Raw genomic sequence first — 21,903 nt, forward strand, 5'->3', positions numbered from 1 at the left:
CGTCCCTGCCTCGCTATATCCCGGCATGACCCACGCGGCACCGCAATATCCCAGTGCGCTCTGCGCCTCAGGACCCCTCCTACTAGGGTGCTGGGCTGCCTGTGGCGCGCCTGACTGAGTCCCCGGTGCCGCCTGCCCCGGGCCGCTCCGTGCCCGCGCCGCTCCCGGTGCCCGCGCCGCTCCCGGTGCCCGCGCCGCTCCCGGTGCCGCTCCCGGTGCCGCTCCCGGTGCCGCTCCCGGTGCCGCTCCCGGTGCCGCTCCCGGTGCCGCTCCCGGTGCCGCTCGGTGTGCGCAGGCGCGGGCAGGCGCGGCGCGGGCAGGCGGGGTCCTGCGCGGCGCGGGGCACGCGGCGGCGCGGCCATGGGCGGGCTGGAGCAGCGCAAGGTACCGGGCCCGGGCCGCCGCTCCCTGCCCGCTCCTCCCTGCCCCTCCGCGCCCCCCGCTCCGCCCGAGCCCGCTCCCCCTCCGGCCCCCCCATCCCGCGCCTCCCGTCCCTCCTCCCGCTGCGCTCCCGGAGGCGCCGGTGGCCCCGGGCCGGTTGCGGGGCTCCCCGCCGCACCCCCGGGCTGCCCCCGACGCCGCCGTCTCTCCCCAGTACGAGCGCGGAGCCGCCACCAACTACATCACCCGCAACCGGGCGCGCAAGAAGCTGCAGCTGAGCCTGCCCGACTTCAGGTGCGGCCGCGCCCCGCGGGACCCGAACCCCCTTCCTGCAAACCCTCCGGAGCCCCCCGGGAGTTTGGGGGTGGCCCCGGGACCCCCCAAACCCATCCCCCGCGACAGCCTCAGCACCCCCCGCTCCCCATCCCCGCCATGGCCCCCTGAGCCGCCCCGGACCCCACAGCCCTCCCGGGGGGAGCAGAGGGGCAGCAGACCCCGAGCTCTGTGCTGGCTGTGGGGCTGGGACACCCTGAGCTCGTCCCCAAGGGGTGTCCCTTGGGTGTCCCTTTCCCTCGGGGTCTGTCCTGGGCTCCAGGCTGCCCAGTCCGGGGTTCCCCTCCAAGGGAGGGGCTGGGCAGTCCCAGGGGACTCAGGGGAGCCGTGCCCCCCCCCCGCCGTGCCAGCGCTGTCCCTGTCCCCAGGCGCCTCTGCATCCTCAAGGGGATTTACCCCCACGAGCCCAAGCACAAGAAGAAGGTGAACAAGGGCTCCACCGCCCCCAGGACCTTCTACCTGCTCAAGGACATCAAGTTCCTGCTCCATGAGCCCATCGTCAACAAATTCCGGGAGTACAAGGTGAGTGTGCCCCCCGAGGGGCCCCCCCGGGGGCTGCCCTGGGCCACGCTGCCCCCACGGCCCCCTGTGCCCCCAGGTGTTCGTCAGGAAGCTGCGCAAGGCCTACGGGAAGAGCGAGTGGGGCACTGTAGAGAGGCTGAAGGACAACAAACCCACCTACAAACTCGACCACATCGTCAAGGAGAGGTGAGGCAGCCCTGGCTGAGCCCCTGCAGCATCCAGCCCTGGGGCAGCACGGCAGGGACCTGGGGCTGCTGGAGAGAGCCCAGAGGAGGCACCAGAGATGCTCCAAGGGCTGGAGCCCCTCTGCTCTGGAGCCAGGCTGGAGAGCTGGGGGTGCTCACCTGGAGAGGAGAAGGCTCCAGGGAGAGCTCAGAGCCCCTTGCAGGGCCTGAAGGGGCTCCAGGAGAGCTGGAGAGGGACTGGGGACAAGGGATGGAGGGACAGGACACAGGGAATGGCTTCCACTGCCAGAGGGCAGGGATGGATGGGATATTGGGAATTAGGAATTGTTCCCTGGAAGGGTGGGCAGGCCCTGGCACAGGGTGCCCAGAGCAGCTGTGGCTGCCCCTGGATCCCTGGCAGTGCCCAAGGCCAGGCTGGACAGGGCTTGGAGCAGCCTGGGCCAGTGGGAGGGGTGTCTGCCCATGGCAGGGGTGGCACTGGATGGGCTTTAATGTCTCTGCCAATCCAAACCATTCCTGGGATTCTCTGATCTTCCACCACATTCATCCATCCATCTCTGTGACTCTGCCTCGTGTGCAGTTTCTGGAGTTACCGGTGGGATTTTGTGTATTGGGCTGGAGAAGAAGGAATGGGAGAGCAGGGAATGCCCAGCCATCCTGGGTGGCTCCAGGAGCACACAGGGCACTCCCTGGATCTTCCTGTGGGGGTGTTTTCCTCAGAGGGCTCGTGAAGGGTCAGTGCTGCCAAGGCTCTGTGAGTTTGGTGATCATGGGCAAGGAGGGGACACGGGAGGGTGAGGAAACCCCACAACCATTCCTGTGGAAACCCCATAGCCATTCCTAGATCAGGATGTTCCATCACTGTGTGGCTCTGCTGGGATGTGCAGCTGGATGCTCCCCAGTGCCCACTCCTGTCTCACCGGGGTGTCCCCCAGCCCCAGCAGCCCCTGCAGGGCTCTGGGGCTGGCTGTGACCCCCTGTCCCCCCCGGGCACAGGTACCCCACGTTTGTGGATGCCCTGCGGGACCTGGACGATGCCCTGTCCATGTGCTGCCTGTTCTCCACCTTCCCCCGCACGGGCAAGTGCCACGTGCAGACCATCCAGCTGTGCCGGCGCCTGGCCGTGGAGTTCCAGAACTACGTCATTGCCTCGCGCTCCCTGCGCAAGGTGAGGGGCTGCTGGGGGCTCCCCCTGCCCAGGCTCTGCCCTGTGGGGTCACGGATCCCCCTGGGATCTCAGGATCCTCCTGCCAGGGACGGGGACACAGCCGCCTCCCTCCGCTGAGCCTGGCTCTGTCCCGCCAGGTGTTCCTCTCCATCAAGGGCATCTACTACCAGGCAGAGGTGCTGGGGCAGCCCATCACCTGGATCACCCCCTACGCCTTCGCCCACGACGTGAGTACCTGGGAGAGCCTGGGGGATCACCCCGGGATCCTTGGGGATCACCAGGGGGTGAGGGAGCGTCCTGTGGCACAGGGGACACAGACCAGGGCCTGGCTGCAGGGGCACAGGGACACAGACCAGGGCCTGGCTGCAGGGGCACAGGGACACAGACCAGGGCCTGGCTGCAGGGGCACAGGGACACAGACCAGGGCCTGGCTGCACAGGCACAGGGGACACAGACCAGGGCCTGGCTGCACAGGCACAGGGGACACAGACCAGGGCCTGGCTGCAGGGGCACAGGGGACACAGACCAGGGCCTGGCTGCAGGGGCACAGGGGACACAGACCAGGGCCTGGCTGCACAGGCACAGGGGACACAGACCAGGGCCTGGCTGCAGGGGCACAGGGGACACAGACCAGGGCCTGGCTGCAGGGGCACAGGGGACACAGACCAGGGCCTGGCTGCAGGGGCACAGGGGACACAGACCAGGGCCTGGCTGCAGGGGCACAGGGGACACAGACCAGGGCCTGGCTGCACAGGCACAGGGACACAGACCAGGGCCTGGCTGCAGGGGCACAGGGACACAGACCAGGGCCTGGCTGCAGGGGCACAGGGGACACAGACCAGGGCCTGGCTGCAGAGGCACAGGGACACAGACCAGGGCCTGGCTACAGAGGCACAGGGACACAGACCAGGGCCTGGCTGCACAGGCACAGGGACACAGCCTCCTGTCACCTGGGGATGCCCCGGGGCTGCCGGTACCAGTCTCCCCAGTTCCTGGTGTCCCCAATCATTAACGTGTTCCTTTATCAGCCATTAAAGATTAACCTGTGGGAGCAAGGCTGGTGGAGCAGAGGGAAGGGATGAGTCAGATCCTGCAGCCTCCCCATAGGGGTTCTGCTGTGTCCCCCAGGCAGCAGGGCACAGGGATGTGCCCGCAGTGCTGGGACAGCTTCCCCTGAGCTTTGGCAGGAGCTCACAGGCACAGCAGGGCCCTCTCCATTCCCTCCTGGGATTTCCAGGACTCTGCACAGTTGGGTTCAGGTTTTGTGGTTTTATGGTTCTGAATCATAGAACCCTGGAATGTTTTCAGTTGGAAGGGACCTTAAAGCCCATCCCATTCCACCCCTGGGCAGGGACACTTTCCACTGTCCCAGGCTGCTCCAAGCTCCATCCAACCTGGCCTTGAACACTTCAGGGATGCAGGGGCAGCCACAGCTGCTCTGGGCACCCTGTGCCAGGGCCTGCCCACCCTCCCAGGGAGCAATTCCTTCCCAAGATCCCATCTATCCCTGCCCTCTGGCTATGGGAAGCCATTCCCCTTGTCCTGCTCTTGTTCAGCTCTGCCATACCCTGCACTTTTCACCTTGAGTTGGAGTTCTGGACCAAGCCCCAAGATCCCCATCCATGATGGGATGAGGTGTTCCATGTACCCAGGCATGGAGGGGTGGCAGCAGGACTCTGGGGGAAGCCTGCAGAGTTCTCCCTGCCCAGGGTCTGGTGGTGGCTGTGACATCTCTGTGACTGGGGCATGTTTAGGTTGGTTTTCAAGAGAAGGCTCTTCCCCCAGAGGGTGCTGGCACTGCCCAGGCTCCCCAGGGAATGGGCACGGCCCCGAGGCTGCCGGAGCTCCAGGAGCCTTTGGACAGCGCTGCCAGGGATGGACAGGGTGGGGTTGTTGGGGGGTCTGGGCAGGGACAGGGCTGGGCTGGGTGATCCTTTGGGGCCCTGTGGAGGGGAGTCCTTTATCCTGTGTCCCATGCCGTGTGCTGGCAGCACCCCACAGACGTGGATTACCGGGTCATGGCCACCTTCACCGAGTTCTACACCACCCTGCTGGGCTTCGTCAACTTCCGCCTCTACCAGTCCCTGAACCTGCTGTACCCCCCCAAGGTGAGGCCACCCCCAGGGTCACTGTGTCCCACCCTGGGGTGGTGGCATCGGGATTGGTGGGGTGGAGGGTGGAAATGAGAGGTTTTTGGCATATCTGTTTTTGGGAGCTGCCTCCTCACCCCTTTTCCTCCCAGATCGACAGCCAGGCTGAGGATGAGCTGAAGCCTGCAGAGGGCAAGGAGTATGCCATGGATTCAGAGAGCTACCTGGAGGTGAGGGACACTGCTGGCACTGTGACCCATGGGGACACAGTGGCCTTCGTGTGCTGCCCACGGCCCTCCTGGTGTGGCACTGAAGGACAGAGCCAGATCCCTGCAGGGTGGAGGGGGCTGATCCCAAACTCCCTATTCCTGTGGCGCAGAGCTGGGCTCGGCCTCGGGCACCACCGGCCTCCCCCTGCATGGCCAGAGACCCCCCCCAGTGTCCCATGCTGGGGATAGTGCCTGGAGGAGGCTGAATTCTGTCCAGGCCATGGCTCTTCCAGCCTCCGTCCCCCATGGGGCTGCCCCTTTTCCCACCCCCTGGATGTGACTCCGTGTCCTCTCCCTGCAGAGGCTCTCGGCTCTGAGCGCCAGCCTGGCCCGGGCTGTGGCTCCAACCCACGAGGATGAGGTGGAGATGGATGAATTCCCAGTGGAGGGGGTAAGACCCTGGTGGGGGGCTGATCCCTGGCCTTGGGGGATCCTGTGCTGTGCCCAGGCTGGCAACTTGGGGACAGCTCCTGAGACCCCTCCTTGGCAGGGGCTGTGTGTGGGGAGGAGGCTGAGGGCTTTACTCTAAGCAGGAGACAGCAGAGCTGATGGACGCCAAGAAGAAGGAGCAGGAGGCTCTGGAGAAGCACAAGAAGCTCTTTGAGGGGCTGCGCTTCTTCCTCAACAGGGAGGTGCCCCGGGAGCCTCTGGCCTTCGTCATCCGGTGCGTGGTGGGCAGAGACCCTCGGCTGCCCTGGCCTCCCCATCTGGCAGGACTTGTGGGGCCAACCCACCCGATGTCCTGTGGCTGGGGTGCCCCTGAGGTCCCGCCTGCCTGCCTGACTCCCTGGTGGCATTGCCCGCAGGTGCTTTGGTGGCCAGGTGTCCTGGGACAAGTCCCTGTGCATCGGTGCCACCTACGACGCCTCCGACCCGTCCATCACCCACCACATCATCGACCGGCCGCGCCTGGACAAGCAGGTGGTTGGCAGGTGGGTGCAGCAGGGGGCCCTCCCCAGAGCAGCCATCCCGGAGCTGTGCCACGGGCTCCAGAGCCTGAGGTGGGACCCTCTGCCCCGCCCAGGTACTACCTGCAGCCCCAGTGGGTTTTTGACTCGGTCAATGCCAAGCTGTGCCTGCCTGTGGCCGATTACTTCCCCGGGGTCCTGCTGCCCCCGCACCTCTCGCCCTTCGTGACGGAGAAGGAGGGTGACTACGTCCCTCCCGAGAAGCTGAAGCTGCTGGCTCTGCAGAGGGGAGAGAATCCAGGTGCTGGGAGCCCTCAGAGGAGCTTGGGAGCTGGGCTGTGCCTGCTCCGGAGCATCCCAAGGGTAACGGCGGTGTCTCCTTGTAGAGGAAGAGAGTGAAGAGGAGGAAGATGAGGAGGAGGAAGGTGACAATGACAAAGAAGAGGAGGAAGAGGAAGATGAGTCTGAGAAAGAAGAGGAGATGAAATTACAGAAGATGGAGGAGCAGAAGATGGAAGAGCAGAAGACTCAGAGCACACAGAGCAACAAGGTGGGAGCCCAAGGAGGCAGCTCCGGTGCCCCTGTCCCTGCTGAGGGGTGTCCCTGGGACCACTGGGATACTCAAACAGTCATGGAATGGTTGGGTTTGGGAGGGGCCTTAAAGCTCATCTTGTTCCAGCCTCTGCCATGGGCAGGGACACCTCCTGCTGTCCCAGGTTGCTCCAAGCCCTGTCCAGCCTGACCTAGAACACTTCCAGGGGTGCTCCTGGCCCCACACTCGTGAGCTGCAGCTGCCAGCCCTGCCAGGGGCTGGCTGTGAGAGCTGTGCCTCTCCCAGGCCGCAGTGAAAGGGCTGGAAATGCCTGTCCCTGTGGAAGGAGGGTGGGTTCCCGGTATCCTGAGCTCCCTGGCTCCCCACAGGTGCTTCCTGTGAAGGTGACAGCAGGCAAGGTGCGGGTGGAGGACAAGCAGCGCCTGGAGCAGGAGCAGCAGAGCGAGGAGAAGCGCTTGGCCATCATGATGATGAAGAAGAGGGAGAAGTACCTCTACAAGAAGATCATGTTTGGGAAGAAGCGCAAAATCCGCGAGGTACGGAGGCTGGGCCCCTCACCTGCATCCTGGGGCGGGCTCTTCCCAAACCCACTCGTTCCTTCTGCTCCTCCCTGTCCCTGGGGAAGGTGCTGAGGTCCCTGCCAGTGTCCCCAGGCTGCCCCAGGCGGGCAGAGCTCTCTGTGTCCCCTCAGGGCTCTCCGTACCCCAGCCCTGATCCCGGTGCTGTGGGGTCCATCCTCCACGTGCAGCTGGAGCTTGGGTGGGACCGAGGGCCTGCAGCCCCTGTCCTGCTCTGGCTGAGGGTCTTGGGGGTCTCTCCCCAGGCCAACAAACTGGCTGAGAAGAGGAAAGCCCACGACGCAGCCCTCAAGGAGCAGAAGAAGAAGAACAAGAAGGCACGTCAAGTGTGACGGGGCCGGGGCTCCTGGATGGTTTTCCACTGTTGCTTTTGGGTGGAAAACCCTTGGCTTTGCTCCTGGGGCAGAAATGCTGTGTTTGAAATGTTTCCCATCTGTAAATACACCTGCTGCTCTGCCTTTCCCCGCTGCCCTCTGCGGAGTTGGTGTTACAAGGACTGTCCTCTCTGTGCTGGTGCCGCCTCTGCGTGAGGAAGAGGAGGCCAGGGAGAGCTCTGGGATTGTTCCCTGTGAATTTGCACAGCCCTGGCTGCTGAGCCTGGCTCCCAGGAGCTTCCCGGGGCAGAGGAGTGCAGAGCCCGCAGCTGCTTCCCAGTATCCACACAGAAAACCATATTCCCCTGTATTTTTATTTTTAATTAAAGAAGGTGACACATTTCCTGGTGGTGTTTGTTGTCTGCTCTTTCTGCCTGAGCATGGGGGAGGCCCCTCAGGGGGTGATGTGGATGGATGTGGAGATCCATGGCTGCTGCCAGGGTTGCTGATCCTGCTGGATGTGTTCTTGCATCAGCAGTTGTCTGTCAGTCCTGGGGTTTCCACCAAAAGCACCTTGGAGACATCACAGCTGGGGACAAGGTGTCTCGTGGGGTTTGTGGGTACACCTTTGTTCCCAAATGTGGTGAAGACTGTCTCACGGAGGAATTTTTGGAGGACACCACTGGCACTGCTGTGGGGACACAGAGAGGATCTGGAGAATAACAGCCCCTGGAAGGGAGTGAGCTCAGACAGGGAGCAACTGGCAACACCCGGACTTTCAGATTTAGTTTCTTTTCCTAGATATTTGTTTCTTTTTTGTTATTTTTTTTAATGTTCAATTTTATTTAAGTGCCTTTTTTCTTTTTACTGTTTCCATTCTCTCCCTTTGTTTTCAATTTTTTTTTTCATTTTTTCTGTCTTTTATTTTTATTCCTTTTTATTTTATTTTTTTCCCTTGATCTCTTCTCCCCTCTTTTTTCCCTCCCCTTTTTTTTTTTTCTTATTTCCCGTTCTTTTTTTTTTCTTTCAGCTTCAGAGGGTTGGAAGGCTTTTCCCTTTGTTTTTCTCCTTGCTGTCCCCTCTCCCAGGAGGAGCAGGACTGACCCCTGGGGCACCCCAGGGCTGGGGCTCCCCACAGAGCAGGAGACCCTGAACGAGGCCTCAAGCCCTGGGGGTCCCAGCCCCAAACAAACCAACCCCTGCCCCAAACAAACCCCAGCTCCCAAACCTCCAGCCCCAAACAAACCCCAGCTCCCAAAACCCTGGCCCCAAACAAACCAACCCCTGCCCCAAACAAACCCCAGCTCCCAAACCTCCAGCCCCAAACAAACCCCAGCTCCCAAAACCCTGGCCCCAAACAAACAAACCCCTGCCCCAAGCAAACCCCAGCTCCCAAAACTCCTGCCCCAAACAAACCAGCCCCAGCCCCAAACAAACCAACCCCAGCCCCAAATAAACCTCAGCTCCCAAACCTCCGGCCCCAAATAAACCCCAGCGCCCAAAACCCTGGCCCCAAACAAACCCAGCTCCCAAAACTCCTGCCCCAAACAAACCAACCCGTGCCCCAAACAAACCCCAGCTCCCAAAACCCTGGCCCCAAACAAACCCCAGCTCCCAAAACTCCGGCCCCAAACAAACCCCAGCTCCCAAAACTCCGGCCCCAAACAAACCCCAGCTCCCAAAACCCTGGCCCCAAGCAAACCCCAGCTCCCAAAACCCCAGCCCCAAGCAAGCCCCAGCCCCAGGCCTCCCTCGCAGCCAGGCCTCGGGGCTGGGCCGGCCGCCCGGGGCCTCCCCGGCACATAAAGGCGTGTGTCCGGCCGAGTGTGACCCCTCAGTGTTGCCTTCTCACCCAATCCCTCGGGATCCACTGCTCCATCGGAATCCACGGCTCCCTCAGGATCCACGGCTCCGGCCATCACAGCTTTCAGTGAGTGCTGCTTTGCACCCCCAAATCCAGGGGGGACAGGGGTGGGGATGAGGTGGTGGAGCCCTCCCGGGGACGTGGTGGATGTGGGGAATGGGGGGTTGCAGCTTCCCAGCTCGGTCACATTTGTCCCCAGGCTGTCAGCATTCCATGGCTGAGCTGCCACATACCGGCCACTGCAGCTCTCTTCTGGCTGGAAACCCTTTACAGCCCATTCCCCAGAAAATGGGACACCTGGAAATACTTTGTGACCCATTCAAAAAAAAAAAAAAAAAAAGAGGGGGGGGGAAACCTGGAAAATCTTCGCAATCCATCCCCTCAAAAAAAAACATAGGGGAAACCTGGAATCTCCTCATAACCCGCCCACAAAAAGGGGGAAATCTGGTATCCTTTTATGACCCATCCCAAAAAGAGGGAGAAACCTGGAACTGGGAGAGGTGCCCTGTAGAGAAAGGGTGGGACAGCTCATCACTCCCACGCCACCAGTTCCACAGCACATCCTGTGACTGTCTTCACCCCTTCTCTTGCAATGATGATGATAATGATGAAAACTGAGGTGTTCTGGCTTTTCCTGATCTCGGGGGGTCGTGGAGGTTACCCTGGTGTGGTCAGGCAGGATGGGGCAGCTGCCAGGGATGAGGCAAGAGCTGCCAGCTCACTGCAAGGTGATGTCCAGAAATCCTGTAGGGACAAGCTCTGAACCCCGAGCACCCCCAGCAGGGATGGTGAGTCCCAGGCATGGCCAGGGTGGTCACCCCTTGCTTGGGGCCCCAGTGCTGACACCACCCCCTTTAGTGACAGACTAAGGGCAGCAGGAAGAGCCAAGGCTGCATCCAGGAGCACAAGAGCCCCTTTTCCACCCTGCCACATGCAGGGTGATGGACCAGCGACAGGGCTGAGCCCTCCTGGTGTGGCCAGGGCACCCTCTGGGCCCCCACTCGGCTGCTGTGACAAGAGGAGGGTGGAAAGGCTGCTGGCATCGTGGTTGTCCCACAGTTGTCACACCAAGGTTGGAGATGCCAGAATATTGCTCTCATTAAGGCCATAAATCCATGGAAACAGTGGGAGGGAGGAAGGAGGGCGGGGAGGCTGCGGGAGGATGAAGGGGAGCCGATGGTGCGTGGCCCGGCTGGGACGGGGCGCGGGGGCCAGCTCCCCAAAGGCAGGTGAGCTCGGGCTGCGGGAGGTGACAGCCAGGCCGTCAGTGCTGTGGGACGAGGGGCAGGAGGCCGGTGGCTGGCGGGAGGTGGGTGCCGCCGCCCAGGGACAGCCACAGGCACCCAGGGCTGTGGGGCCACGCCGGGCCGGTGGCAGCGAGCCGAGGGGCCGGCGGTGCGGCCCGCGGGGACAATGTCCCCGTTGAGGCCGCGGGCACAGATGGAGACAAACGTCGCCGTTGTTCGCGGCGCGGGCTGAATGGCTCCTCTGTGCCCCGGCCGTGGGTGGGGGCCGGGTGGCTTGGGGTGGCCGCAGGCACCCAGGGCCGGCCCCGGGGAGCCGGGCAGTGCCCGGCCGCAGCCCCGCGTCCCCCGCCAGCCGCTCCCACTGCTGTCCCGTTCCCCCTTCCCAGGCCGGCGACCCAGGGCCGCGATCCCGGTGATGCCGTAAACACCGCGGTGCAGTGGGGAGGCTTTGGAAAAGCGTTTGCGGGGAGCTGCCCGGGAAGAGCTTGTTCCATGTCGGAGCAGCATCGGCCCCCCCGCGCCGTGCCGCCCGCTCCCCCGGCACCCCGGTCCGCACAGGAGAGCAGAGGCACGGCCCAGTGCCAGCGCTGCGGGAGAGGAAAAGGTGATGGTACTGGGGGTGCTTGGAGGGTGGCACGGTGGGAAGGGGGCAGCAGGATGCTTGTTGGGTTGCTTGGGAGGCAGTGGGATGCTGGGGGGGCAGCAGGATGATAAGGAGGTGGTGTGATGCTTGAGGGGGTGTTGGGATGCTGGGGGGGCAGTGGGATGCTCAGGAAGCGGCTCTATGGAGCAGGATGATGGGGGGAATTGTGTGTCCCATAGGGCACAGAGGGAACAGGGGGGCAGGAAGCAGCATGCCTGTGTAGGATGGGGCCTGTGGAAAACAGTGTTCATGGATTTGTGGGATCAGGAGCAAGCAGGTGCATGCACTTTGTGTATGGCAGGGGCTTGGCCCTAAAATAATTGATGCTGTAGGAAAAACCCAAAAATAGACTCTGGGGTGTCCCCAGGGAGATGGGGAGCTGCTGGGACACGGAGCTGGGGCTGTAGAGCTGGGTGGCCTGGCCTGGGTACCTCTTGAGGAAATGGTGGGTGCAGCCGTGATCTCTGACTGGGCATCTCAGCCGGCTGGCGCCGCGGGCACACCCCACCCGCGGAGCCCCAGGAGAACACCCAGTGCACCACTTGCTCCTAACGAGCTATTAATAATTAAGCTGCTCACTGAAGGCAAAGTCAATAGAATATTTGGCTGGGAAGTGTTTGCCAGAACCACCCCTGGGAGGCAGGCAGGGTGGAGTGAGGCATCCCCTTGGCATCCCAGAGCTCTGGAATTCGGTGCTGTGTGGTCCTGGGGGCCTGGTGGGGTCCCATAGGGATCTATCAGGATCCATTGGGACCCATCTGGGCTCACTGGGATCCATTGGGGCTCATCAGAGAGGTTTATGGCGCCATTTCACTCGCTCCTGTGGAGTTGGTGCCAGCTTTGCTCCCTCTTGGCAGCACCCACAAAAGTGGGTGTCTCCCCAGCCCTCTCAAAGGGCCAGTGGCTTTTCCAGGTGGTGCCAGGTGGTGACTGTGATGGAATCACAGCCACCGTGCAAAACCGAGCTCCAGCTGCTCCTGGAGCCGTCTGGCATTCTCACCCCCACGGTGGTTTTGGGATACAGTCAGAGCCACCTGCTCCCCCCTTGGTGACACCGTGCACCCCCACTCGCACATGGGAACCACTCGGGAAGAGGCTGGATGCGCCAGCCCTGCCTGATCCAGCGCTCCCGGCTCCAGGGGACGTGGGGGGCACTCGGATGAGCTTCTGGGGTGCCCCCGGAGCCCCTCTCGCAGCTCCCCCGCTGTCCGCGGCGCTGTGCCCCGCACCCGGCCGCAGCCCGGGGCTCCGGTTGCATTTCCATTCATTATTCATCGGGCTGGAAATCTCGGCAGCACGAGGCGATCCGACCGGGGGGGCCGGCGCGGGGGAGCGGCGGCAGCAGCGGCACCCCGGGACCGCGGGGCACGGTAACCGCGGCGCTGGGGGAGAGCGGGGGGCTCTGCCCGGGGCATGGGGGTGGGATGTGCCGGCTGCGACCCACGGCTCATGGCAGCGGGATGTCATCCCGCCGGGATACCCGCGGAGCTCTGAGGCGCTGAGGGGGCGATGCGGGGCGGGGGTGGAGGACCGCGGGGGTATTTTTGGGGGTGTTATTTTTGGGGGTGTTATTTTTGGGGCTGTTACTCAGTGTGAGCGCAGCCAGCCTTGGCCGAGGGGCTCCGGAGGATGTGGAGCAGCGGGAGCGGGGGCAGGCAGGCGATGCTGATCCCGCCGCTAACCGGGGTGCAGGGCCGGGGGGCTCAGCCCCCAGCTGGGGGGGCTCCCGGGCGCGGAGCTCGGCTGTGGAGGGCTGCGGTCACGGCTGCCGTGTCCCCGCGTCCCCGCGTCCCCGTGTCCTGCCGCAGGGACGGCCCTGCTGCAATGCGGTGTCACAGTGAGGGTGACCGCCGTGTCCCGGGCGGAGGGAGGGAGGGGACAGGGATGGGGACCACGGCGGGAGTGCTGGGGAGGGGGCAGGGGCACAGGGGCTCTGTGAGCGTGTTTGTGTGTGCGTGTGTCTGTGTGTGCACGTGTGTGTGTGTGTGTGTGTGTGTGTGTGTGAACACAGCTGATGTGTGTGCACATTTTGTGTGTGCGCCTGTGTGTGCATGAACACGCATTGAGGGATGTGTGTCCTGGTGCACACACGAGCACACCAGGGGACGGGGGTGTCTGTGTGTGCCCTCTGTGTGTGTGTTTTGTGTGTTTAGGGGCCTGTCCTGCCTGCACCCCTCTGTTCCCAGTTCCCTGTCCCTGGCCTCCACCCTGGGCCAGCCCAAGCTGCCACAGCCTGAGGAGCGCCCTGAGCCCCCCAGTGCTGCTGGCAGGGCCGGAGAGGCCACATTGGGAGGGTATTGCAGCACCCAAACCATCCCGAGCTGTTGCAGCTCCTGCTCCGGCCTGCAGGTTTTCCTGGGAAAATGGATCCCAGCACCATCAGGGAGCCCCTGCCGGTGCTGGTGGTGTCCCACTGGAGAATGGCCACTCTGTCCCTCAGCTGCCCACTCTGCCCCTGGGCTCTGTCCACGGCTCCCCTTTCCCCCAGTCCCAGCCCTGCAGCCTCTCCCGCCCTGGCAGTCGCTCGGTTTTCCCAGGGCGGGCAAAGGTTGGCTGGGCGGGCAGAGCCGCTGGGCCTGGGCCACGGATCTGCCGTGGATCACGCCGGGCACCGGCGGGATGCTTGCCAGGGAATTGCCATGCCTGTGACATGTCCACGTGCTTCGTTGGAGCCACACACCCCCCAGTCCCTGTGTCCCTGGCACCATCGTCTCTCCTCTCTGGCTGCAGGTGACCAGGATGCTGTGGCATGGGAAGCCCTGGAAGTCCATGTGCAAGGGGCTGGTCCTGGGGACCCTCCTGACCAGCTTCATGTTGCTGCTCTACTCCTACGCCGTCCCCCCACTGCAAGTCAGCGTCACTGAGTGAGTCTGGGGTCCCCGCGTGTCCCCCCTGCAGCTCGGCCTCCCTGTTCCACACCAGGAACCCCCAGCTGGAGGTGGGGGGATATGGAGATGGCCCTGGGGCTTTCCAGACCCTGGTGGCTTCACACCAAGGTGTCCCCTTCCTGCTGGAAGCTGCACCCTGTCCCCAACTCCTGGCAGGGCTGGGGACACCGTGGGGCACTCAGTGCTCCTGGATGGAAAGGGAGGGAAGAACGAGAGGAGAGGAGAGGAGAGGAGAGGAGAGGAGAGGAGAGGAGAGGAGAGGAGAGGAGAGGAGAGGAGAGGAGAGGAGAGGAGAGGAGAGGAGAGGAGAGGAGAGGAGAGGAGAGGAGAGGAGAGGAGAGGAGAGGAGAGGAGAGGAGAGGAGAGGAGAGGAGAGGAGAGGAGAGGAGAGGATTAAGTCTTGAGTCCTTTCACTGCTGGAGCTCCACAGCGCTCAGCTCCCAGCCATTCCACCTGTCATCAAATTAATCTCCAAGCTTGTAAACAAGGTCCACATGCCTCACAAACGTGGTGCTGTTGGGTGGGGATTATCAAGGATCAGTTTGGTGACTTCATTACAGATGTCCAAAGTCACTCGACTCTGTGGGCTCTGCTTGCTGCCTCAGGCAGCTTAGATAACATTCCTTGTCCTCACGTGTTCCTCCAGCGCCCATGAACTCGTCTGTGGGGCCAGGTCTGGAATTATTTCCCTCGTTGCTGGATCTTTCTTGGATCCCACAAGGTGCTGAGAGGTCCCAGACACCCACAAATCCCTTGAGGGGTTTGTGACTCCTGTAAAGGGTTGAGAGCTCCCAGACCTCCTCCATGGAGGAGTTCATGACTCTGTGAGGAGTTCATGACTCCTATAAGGGGTTGAGAGGTCCCTGTCGTCCTCCATGGATCCTACAAAGGGCTGAGAGCTGCTAGCCCCCCTGCATGAATCCTACAAAGGGTTGAGAGCTCCAAAGCCTCCTCCATAGATCCTACAAAAGGTTAAGAGTTCTCATACCCTATAAAAATGTTATCAGCTCCTCTCCGTGGAGTTGTGGCCATGGAGAGCTCCCCTTAATGCACTTTTTGGCATCACCTCCACCAGGACCACTATGGCCATGTCCATGGAGACCCCCTGCTCTATTTCCATTTCCAGCAACTATTTCCTTTTCCAGAACCCATTCTCAGGTCTAGCATCTGTCCCCAGGTCCAACACCCATTCCCAGGTTCAGCATATATGCCCAAGGTCCATCACCTATTCCCAGGTCCAGCACCTCTCCCCAGGTCTAACACCCATTCCCAGCTCCAGCACCTGTCCCCAGGTCCAACACCCATTCCCAGGTTCAGTGTATATGCCCAAGGTCCAGCACCTATTCCGAGGTCCAGAACCCCTCCCCAGCTCCACCAGCACAGACTACTCCTAAGCCTTCAAAGTGCCAGTGCCACTCACCATGGTGCTTCACCTCTTCCCTCACCCAGGATCCCCGTCCCCTTCTCCTGCTCCTCCCACCTGTCCCCTGCCCAGGCTCCATCCCCGTCCAACGGCACGGGCAGTGCCTCGGGGTGGAGCTGCCGGCCCAAGCTCAACGTCATGTTCATGAAGACCCACAAGACCGCCAGCAGCACCATCCTCAACATCCTCTTCCGCTTCGGGGAGAAGCATCGCCTGAAATTCGCCTTCCCCAACGGCCGCAACGACTTCTACTACCCGTCCTTCTTCGAGCGCAGCCAGGTGCAGCACTACCGGCCCGGGGTGTGCTTCAACATCATCTGCAACCACATGCGCTTCCACTACGAGGAGGTGCGCAAGCTCCTGCCGCCCGACACCACCTTCGTGACGGTGCTGCGGGACCCCGCGTACCTCTTCGAGTCCTCCTTCCACTACTTCGGGCCCGTCATCCCCCTCACCTGGAAGATCACGGGGGAGGATAAGCTGGACGAGTTCCTCCGGGACCCCCAGCACTACTACGACCCCAACGGGTTCAACGCTCACTACCTCCAAAACCTCCTGTTCTTCGACTTCGGCTACGACAGCAGCATGGACGCCAACAGCCCGCTGGTGGAGGAGCACATCCAGGAGATCGACCGCCGCTTCCACCTCGTCATGTTGCTCGAGTACTTTGATGAGTCACTGGTGCTGCTCAAGGACCTGCTGTGCTGGCAGCTGGAGGACGTCCTCTACTTCAAGCTCAACGCCCGCAAGGGCTCCACCGTGTCCCGGTTGACCCCTGAGCTGTACAAGCAGGCGACCGCCTGGAACCTCATTGACGCCAAGCTCTACCGCTACTTCAATGCCACCTTTTGGCGCAAGGTGGAGGCCTACGGGAGGGAGAGGATGGCCAGGGATGTGGCCGAGCTGCAGAGGGAGAACAAGAAGATGACCAGCATCTGCATCGACGGGGGACACGCCGTGGATGCCAGCGCCATCCAGGAGTCCTCCATGCAGCCCTGGCAGCCCCTGGGGGAGAAGACCATCCTGGGGTACAACTTGAAGAAGAAGATCAGCAAGAAGCACCAGAAGCTGTGCCGCAAGATGCTGACGCCCGAAATCCAGTACCTGACTGACCTGGGGGCCAACCTCTGGATCACCAAGCTATGGAGCTACGTGCGGGACTTCCTCAAGTGGTAGGGGCTGGCAGGTGCCCCGCTTCCCTGGGGAAGAACCAGGTGCTTTCGTTTTTGTTACTCATGGTTCTCTTGGTTTGGAACTGGCTGGAGGCTCTGGAACCCAGGAACTTTTGGGGGGACCCTCTGTCACCTTCCTGCAGAGCCCCAGCTTGGGCAGGAGAGCAGAGACTCTCCCTCTGTCAGCGGGGTCAAGGACTGGGGCTCCAGGGGTGGTGCTTTCCTGCAGGATCCACTTCTTCCTTCTCCATGGAAAAGCTGGAGGAGGGATTTATGAAGGATGTGGCCTCATCACAGCGGGAGCAGACATCCATCACCAGGTTGCTGGGTGCAGGCAGGGATGTGTTGGGACAGCAGTGGTAGAGGGTCTCCCTTGCCCAGGGTGGGCAGAGATGCCCACAGGGAGCCCAACCCTCCAGGAGCTCCTCAAATCACCCCATTGAGCCCTGGTTTTGGAGTGTGGGACTGTCAGAACCTGCTGCACTGCCTCAGCCCTTGGGTGTGATGAGTGCAGCATGTTCTCAGCCCACCAACAGCTAGGCTGTGACCTAGAGGCACCCGGAGCCATTTGGAGATTGGAAAACCCATCCCAAAAGCCCCGGCCTTTATCAACAGGTCCCTGTGGCAAAGGGCACACCCTCACTGCCCCCCATCATCCCAGTTAGAGGAGCCCGTGGCCCTGGTCCCCAGAGGGGACATCCCAAAAGGCCAACAGGGTCTGGTGACAGCTGGTGTGGGGAGGAGATGGGAGGGGTGCAGTGGGACTGTCCCCGTGATGCCATGCGGGGCACGGTGGGGATGCTGAGGGCAGGGGCCATCCCCAGTCCCACCCTGCCTTGGGGACAAACCTCGTGCGTCCCAGCTGGGCTGGATGACACCGGTGACGCCACGTCCCACTGAGAGTAGCCCTGGCTGGGCACAGAGGTGGCACCTGTGGCTGGGCCACCCCCCCAACAAAGGGTCCCACTTGTCCTCCCACCTGTGTTCAGCTCCTTCTGTAAAGACCAGAAATAAAAAAAACAATTTACTTTTGTAATATAATTGTATATTTGGTAGTTTTGGATATAAGGATGCTCCAGCTGGTCTCCAGCCATCTCCTCCTTCTCCAGGATGGGATGAATGAGGTGAGGTTGTTCTTACAGCCCCAGCAGGATGCTCAGCCAGTCCCTGTTCCTCCTGGGAGCTCCCCAGGGTCCTGACACCATTGTCCCCATCAGTCCTGGGGATGGGATGTCCTGTGTCACCCAGGCAGGGCTGGGAAATGAGACCCTCAGTGCAAATGGGGTGCCTGGCTCTGTCCCCAGTGTCCCTGCTGCGTGCTGGGGGACATGCCCATGGTGTGCAGGTGCCCCCAGGAAGCTCTGCTGGCTTCACAGGGATGGCAGAGCCATGGGACCAGTCATCACTGGTGACACAAACCACTTGTGCCAGCATGCTCCAGCTCTGCTGCTGGTGGGGAGCACCCCATTTCAGGGTGGCCACGGGACTTGCACTGGGTCTTCTCCAAGCTCCCTCTGCAGCCAGGCCACCAGGTCAGCCTACTCGGAGGAGGCCTGTGGTGGGATGTTGGGGCTGTGATGGGGACACCTGGGACAGGCAGGACCCAGGGACACAAGCACTTCACCAGGTCTCTGAGCTGCTGCTCCCAGGTGGTGCTCCTCTCCAGCAGGGCTGGAAGCAGAGCTGTGATGGGACCAGGAGGGGTGCTGGAGACTGGGACTCTCTGGTGGGATCAGGATCAGCCATGGGATCCTGACAATGGTGGGGTCAAAACTGGGGTGGGCTTAAGAGCCTTGAGGTGGGAGCAGGGCTCAGTGATGGACCAGGCCATGTGGTGGACTGGGATCGGGGCAAACTGCTTGGATCAGGACCATGTGCCGGAGTAAAAGGACATGGTGGGAGCAGCACCATGCACAGGATCAGGACTGGCTGGTGGGGATGGGACCTTGTGGGGGATCTGCACCTTCCTGAGGAGCAGGACCACAGCAATGGCATGGGAGGCCCAGCATCACACCTGGGAAAGGACTGGTTGGTGTGATGGGACCAGGACTAACTGGTGGGTGTGGGATCATGCTCAGAACCACCTGCAGGACCAGTCTGAGTGGTGGCACTGGGGCTGTGGATGGAATAGGGACTGGAAGATGGGCACAGGCTCTCGTGGTGGGGCTGGGAAGGTGTGAGGGGTGGGACCAGCCCCTGGTGTGGGGCTGCCGATGGCTGCAGAGACCAAGCAAAGCCCCCAACCCCATCAGTGCCAGCTGGGACCCATTGGCACCCAGCCCCAAGTCCTTAAAGACCCCCAGCTGGTGGGGTGGGGATGCTGCTCACCAGGGATGGAGCTGTGCTTGGTGGTGCTGGTGTGTGGGGCTGTGCTGGAGGTGGCAGGTGAGCGGGGCTGGGATCCCCCTTCATTCCTCCCACTGGTTGTCCTGGGGGAGGTGGGTGCTGGGTGCCTCCTGCTTTGCCCAGTGCTGGCTCCTGATGGTCACCTGGGGTACATGAGCCTTGCTAAAATGATCCCAAGCTCTGAGGGTTGGGGCAAGGGGCTGCCTGGAGCTCCCCTGAGGTCCCAGCAGGGCTGGTGGGTCCTGGCTGGGCGAGGGGGATCAGAGGCACTGGTGGGGTCTGTGGCTGCTGACAGTGGTGTCCCACCCCATGAGCAGCTCCTGGCTGTCCCCAGCCTGGGCAGGGTGATGGTGCTGGGAATGCTCCTGGTGTATTCCTGTAGTGCAGGTGAGCTCCTGCTGGGGTGGGGCTGGGGACAGAGGAGCCCTGATGTGCTCCTGGGTGCTCTCCCTGCCTTTGTGCTTCTGCCACCTGTCCCAAACAAGTCCTGGGGACACCTGAGGACCTGGATGTCCCTGCTGTGTCTGGGACATGCAGCTGCTGGCTCAGCCCTCCCCTTGCAGGCACCACCATGGCTCCAGTTGCCTCAGAGCCCCCTGGTCACACGGTGACAGCTCCAGTGACGTCCTCAGGCATGGGGACAGGGAGGGTTCCTGCTCACCCCCTCTCTGAGGAGCCCATCATGAACTTCACCCTGAGGCTCCTGGATGGTGAGTGCTCTGGGGGTGAGACCATGGGATGGGTCCAGCCAAGACCCTTGGGCTCAACCAGCAGCAGTCAGTGCCTTCTCCTAGCTGTTCCCTGCAGGAACTCCCCCCTGTCCTTGTGTAGGGCTTTGAGATGTTCCCAGTCCTGTGCCTGATATCTCAATGGGGTTTGGGGTCAGCTCTGCCCCGATGGGTGACATGGTCCCTCTCAGCTCCATGGGGGGGTCCAGGAATCTCTGGAGAGATTCTGCCTGGGGGACAGAGCCAGGATGGGGAGTGGGCTCTGAAAGGGGGAAGCTGTGGGAATGGTTGTCTGGGATGTGTCTGGTGCCCTCATCTCTGGTGGGATAAGTTTGGGGGTGTCACACTGAACCCACACTTCTCAGAGGACTCGAGTGCCACTCCAGAGAAGCTGCCAGTGCTCAGCCCTGGCTCTATGATCCACCTGGAAGCCAGTGTCCTCTTCAGTCCCAGCATCTCCATGAAGATCCACGTGGATCAGTGCTACTGGACCTCCTTGGAGCAGCCAGGACACTCCAGGAGGGTCTTCATGGTGGTGAACAGCCGTGGGTCAGTGCTGGTGGGGCAGGAAGCAGGGGCTCCTTCTCCAGCCACCCTGGGGTCCTGCAGGACCTCCTGATGGAAAGGGATGTCCAGAGCCTGGAGGCAGCCCTGGAATGTCCTGTGCCACTCTCCTGCCACAGGTGCCTGCACGGGGAGAAGCTGGGGAACGTGTCTGTCCAGCACCAGAGAGGGGGGTCTGTCCTCCAGCTCTCCATCCTGGCCCCCACGCTGGAGGGTGAGCAGGTGAGGTGGGGATGATGCCCTTGGTGGTGGGATGGAGGTCCCAGGGAGGGGGGATGACCTGGCTGTCCCAAAACATTGTCCGTCCTGAGACACAGCGCTCCTGCTGGGGTGGCCTCAGCTCCACGAGGTGTGCAAGGAGAGCAGGGTCCCTGAGGAAGGATGTGGTGTCCCAGCAGGTCTACGTGCACTGCCTGTTGATGGCATGGGGACAAGGACGTGCCACGAGGTCCTGCTTCTACAGCCACACCACGGCCAGGTACGCTGGATGTCTGGGGACACGAGCACCTCATGGGTGTGCTGGGGGCAGAACCCACCTCTGGGAAGACCAAGTCACCCCACTGTGGTCTGGATGTTACCTCTTATTTGATGGCAGCTGGTGGCATTGCCACAGGCCCCAGCTCCCCCATGCTGCAGAGGTGTTGTGGAGGTGCTTGCAGACATCTCTGGGGTGGCACCATGTGGGTCTTGTGGTGGAGTCTGGGGACCCCTAGAGCCACCCTCCCCAGCTCTGTCCTCTCCTCTCCCAGCTGGCACAATGCAGAGGACCCTGTCCAGAGTACCCCATGCTGCTGCTGTGACAGTGGTTGTCCTGCTGCTGACACCCTCCATGGAGACATGCCAGGTACCGGGGTGGGACAGGGTGGCCCCAGGTTGTTTTGGGGTCTTGGGAGGGCTCCTGGACCTGTGCTGGACTGCCCTGGACATATCCTCCCACAGCATTCCCAGGAGAGGGGACACTCCACCGGGAGACAGTTGGACCAGTGCTGGTGCAGAAGGAGAAGCTGCCGTGGTATGAAGGTGAGGGACACCCCAACCCTCTCTCATGTCCCCAAAACCCCCACTCCTTATGCTGAACCCCCCTCTGAGCCCCAGGTGTGTTTGCCATTCCCAGCACCGTGCCGGACGGGGAGGAGGTTCCTGCTGGCCCTGGTGGGCAGTGCTGTGCTGGTGGTCTCCGTGCTGGGGGGGCTGCTGGGGCTGGCCCTGAGCACCCGGCGCCTGCGCAGAGCCCCGCGGGGACAGCGGCCACCGAGGCAGAGGTGTCCCTTCCAGGCTGAGCTGCAGAGCGTGGTGGGGACCCTGCTCCTCAGGGAGACGGAGAAACAGGGCCAGATGGGACCAGAGCCTCCTTCTCACCAATAAATGTGGCTTTGCTTTCTCTAAAGCTTCTCCTGGTTGGCAATGTGTGGATGCCACCAAGGGATGGAGATGTGCCCCTACACTGGCAAGCCACATCTCCAGGGTCCTGTGGCTTCCAAATGGAGTGGCACTGTCCCAGCCTGTGGTGCTGGAGATGGTACCTCCTGGCTGGGTGGATTTTATGTCCTTAGAGATCATGCAGCTCCTTGGGGACAGCCCCCAGGATGTCCCATGAGGCTGTGGAGATGGAAAGGTTCCAGGCTGGGGACAGCAGGGCTGCTCTGGGCAGGCAGAGACACCCTCTCCCAGGTGGAGACCCCTAAGGGGTCAGGATTCACCCAGATCCGTGCATCCCCCAGGAGAGG

General features: G+C 62.2%; 3 protein-coding genes and 1 long non-coding RNA gene across 8 annotated transcripts; 3 read left to right on the forward strand and 1 right to left on the reverse strand.

Annotated features, from left to right (window-relative positions):
- Positions 1-268: 268 nt before the first annotated feature.
- PES1 (pescadillo ribosomal biogenesis factor 1) lies at positions 269-7,704 on the forward strand. The gene is made up of 15 exons (XM_064392735.1): positions 269-384; positions 596-675; positions 1,083-1,236; positions 1,313-1,422; positions 2,418-2,589; positions 2,727-2,816; positions 4,581-4,697; positions 4,832-4,909; positions 5,250-5,339; positions 5,482-5,612; positions 5,755-5,880; positions 5,973-6,157; positions 6,243-6,406; positions 6,778-6,945; positions 7,233-7,704. The coding sequence occupies exons 1-15, from the start codon at positions 361-363 to the stop codon at positions 7,317-7,319; spliced, it is 1,776 nt and encodes a 591-aa protein (XP_064248805.1). The 5' UTR covers positions 269-360; the 3' UTR covers positions 7,320-7,704.
- LOC135282723 (uncharacterized) lies at positions 7,658-10,355 on the reverse strand. Its single transcript, XR_010348768.1, has 2 exons — positions 9,154-10,355; positions 7,658-7,992 (listed from the first exon to the last, which is right to left on the reverse strand). It is a non-coding gene; the product is annotated as an uncharacterized LOC135282723 (long non-coding RNA).
- GAL3ST1 (galactose-3-O-sulfotransferase 1) lies at positions 10,222-17,579 on the forward strand. 3 transcript variants are annotated; one of them, XM_064392740.1, is made up of 4 exons: positions 10,222-10,237; positions 10,799-11,016; positions 13,786-13,919; positions 15,393-17,579. In XM_064392740.1, exons 3-4 carry the CDS (start codon positions 13,795-13,797, stop codon positions 16,540-16,542), a joined length of 1,275 nt encoding a protein of 424 aa, XP_064248810.1. In that variant the 5' UTR covers positions 10,222-10,237; positions 10,799-11,016; positions 13,786-13,794; the 3' UTR covers positions 16,543-17,579. The 3 variants fall into 3 exon arrangements, with proteins under 3 accessions (XP_064248810.1, XP_064248809.1, XP_064248811.1); XM_064392739.1 differs by lacking the exon at positions 10,222-10,237 and adding an exon at positions 10,255-10,394; XM_064392741.1 differs by lacking the exons at positions 10,222-10,237; positions 10,799-11,016 and adding an exon at positions 11,177-12,425.
- Positions 17,580-18,374: 795 nt separating this feature from the next.
- On the forward strand, positions 18,375-21,829 carry LOC135282720 (uncharacterized). Of its 3 annotated transcripts, none has more exons than XM_064392746.1 (8): positions 18,375-18,923; positions 19,448-19,594; positions 19,978-20,161; positions 20,296-20,398; positions 20,572-20,654; positions 20,926-21,020; positions 21,116-21,196; positions 21,291-21,829. In XM_064392746.1, the coding sequence occupies exons 1-8, from the start codon at positions 18,752-18,754 to the stop codon at positions 21,539-21,541; spliced, it is 1,116 nt and encodes a 371-aa protein (XP_064248816.1). In that variant the 5' UTR covers positions 18,375-18,751; the 3' UTR covers positions 21,542-21,829. The 3 variants fall into 3 exon arrangements, with proteins under 3 accessions (XP_064248816.1, XP_064248814.1, XP_064248815.1); XM_064392744.1 differs by lacking the exon at positions 18,375-18,923 and adding an exon at positions 18,976-19,271; XM_064392745.1 differs by lacking the exon at positions 18,375-18,923 and adding an exon at positions 18,978-19,271 and having other exon boundaries at positions 20,575-20,654.
- The last annotated feature ends 74 nt before the right edge of the window (positions 21,830-21,903 follow it).

This window comes from Passer domesticus, chromosome 17 (assembly GCF_036417665.1).
Source record: "Passer domesticus isolate bPasDom1 chromosome 17, bPasDom1.hap1, whole genome shotgun sequence".
In the NCBI taxonomy this organism is placed as follows: Eukaryota; Metazoa; Chordata; class Aves; order Passeriformes; family Passeridae; genus Passer; species Passer domesticus.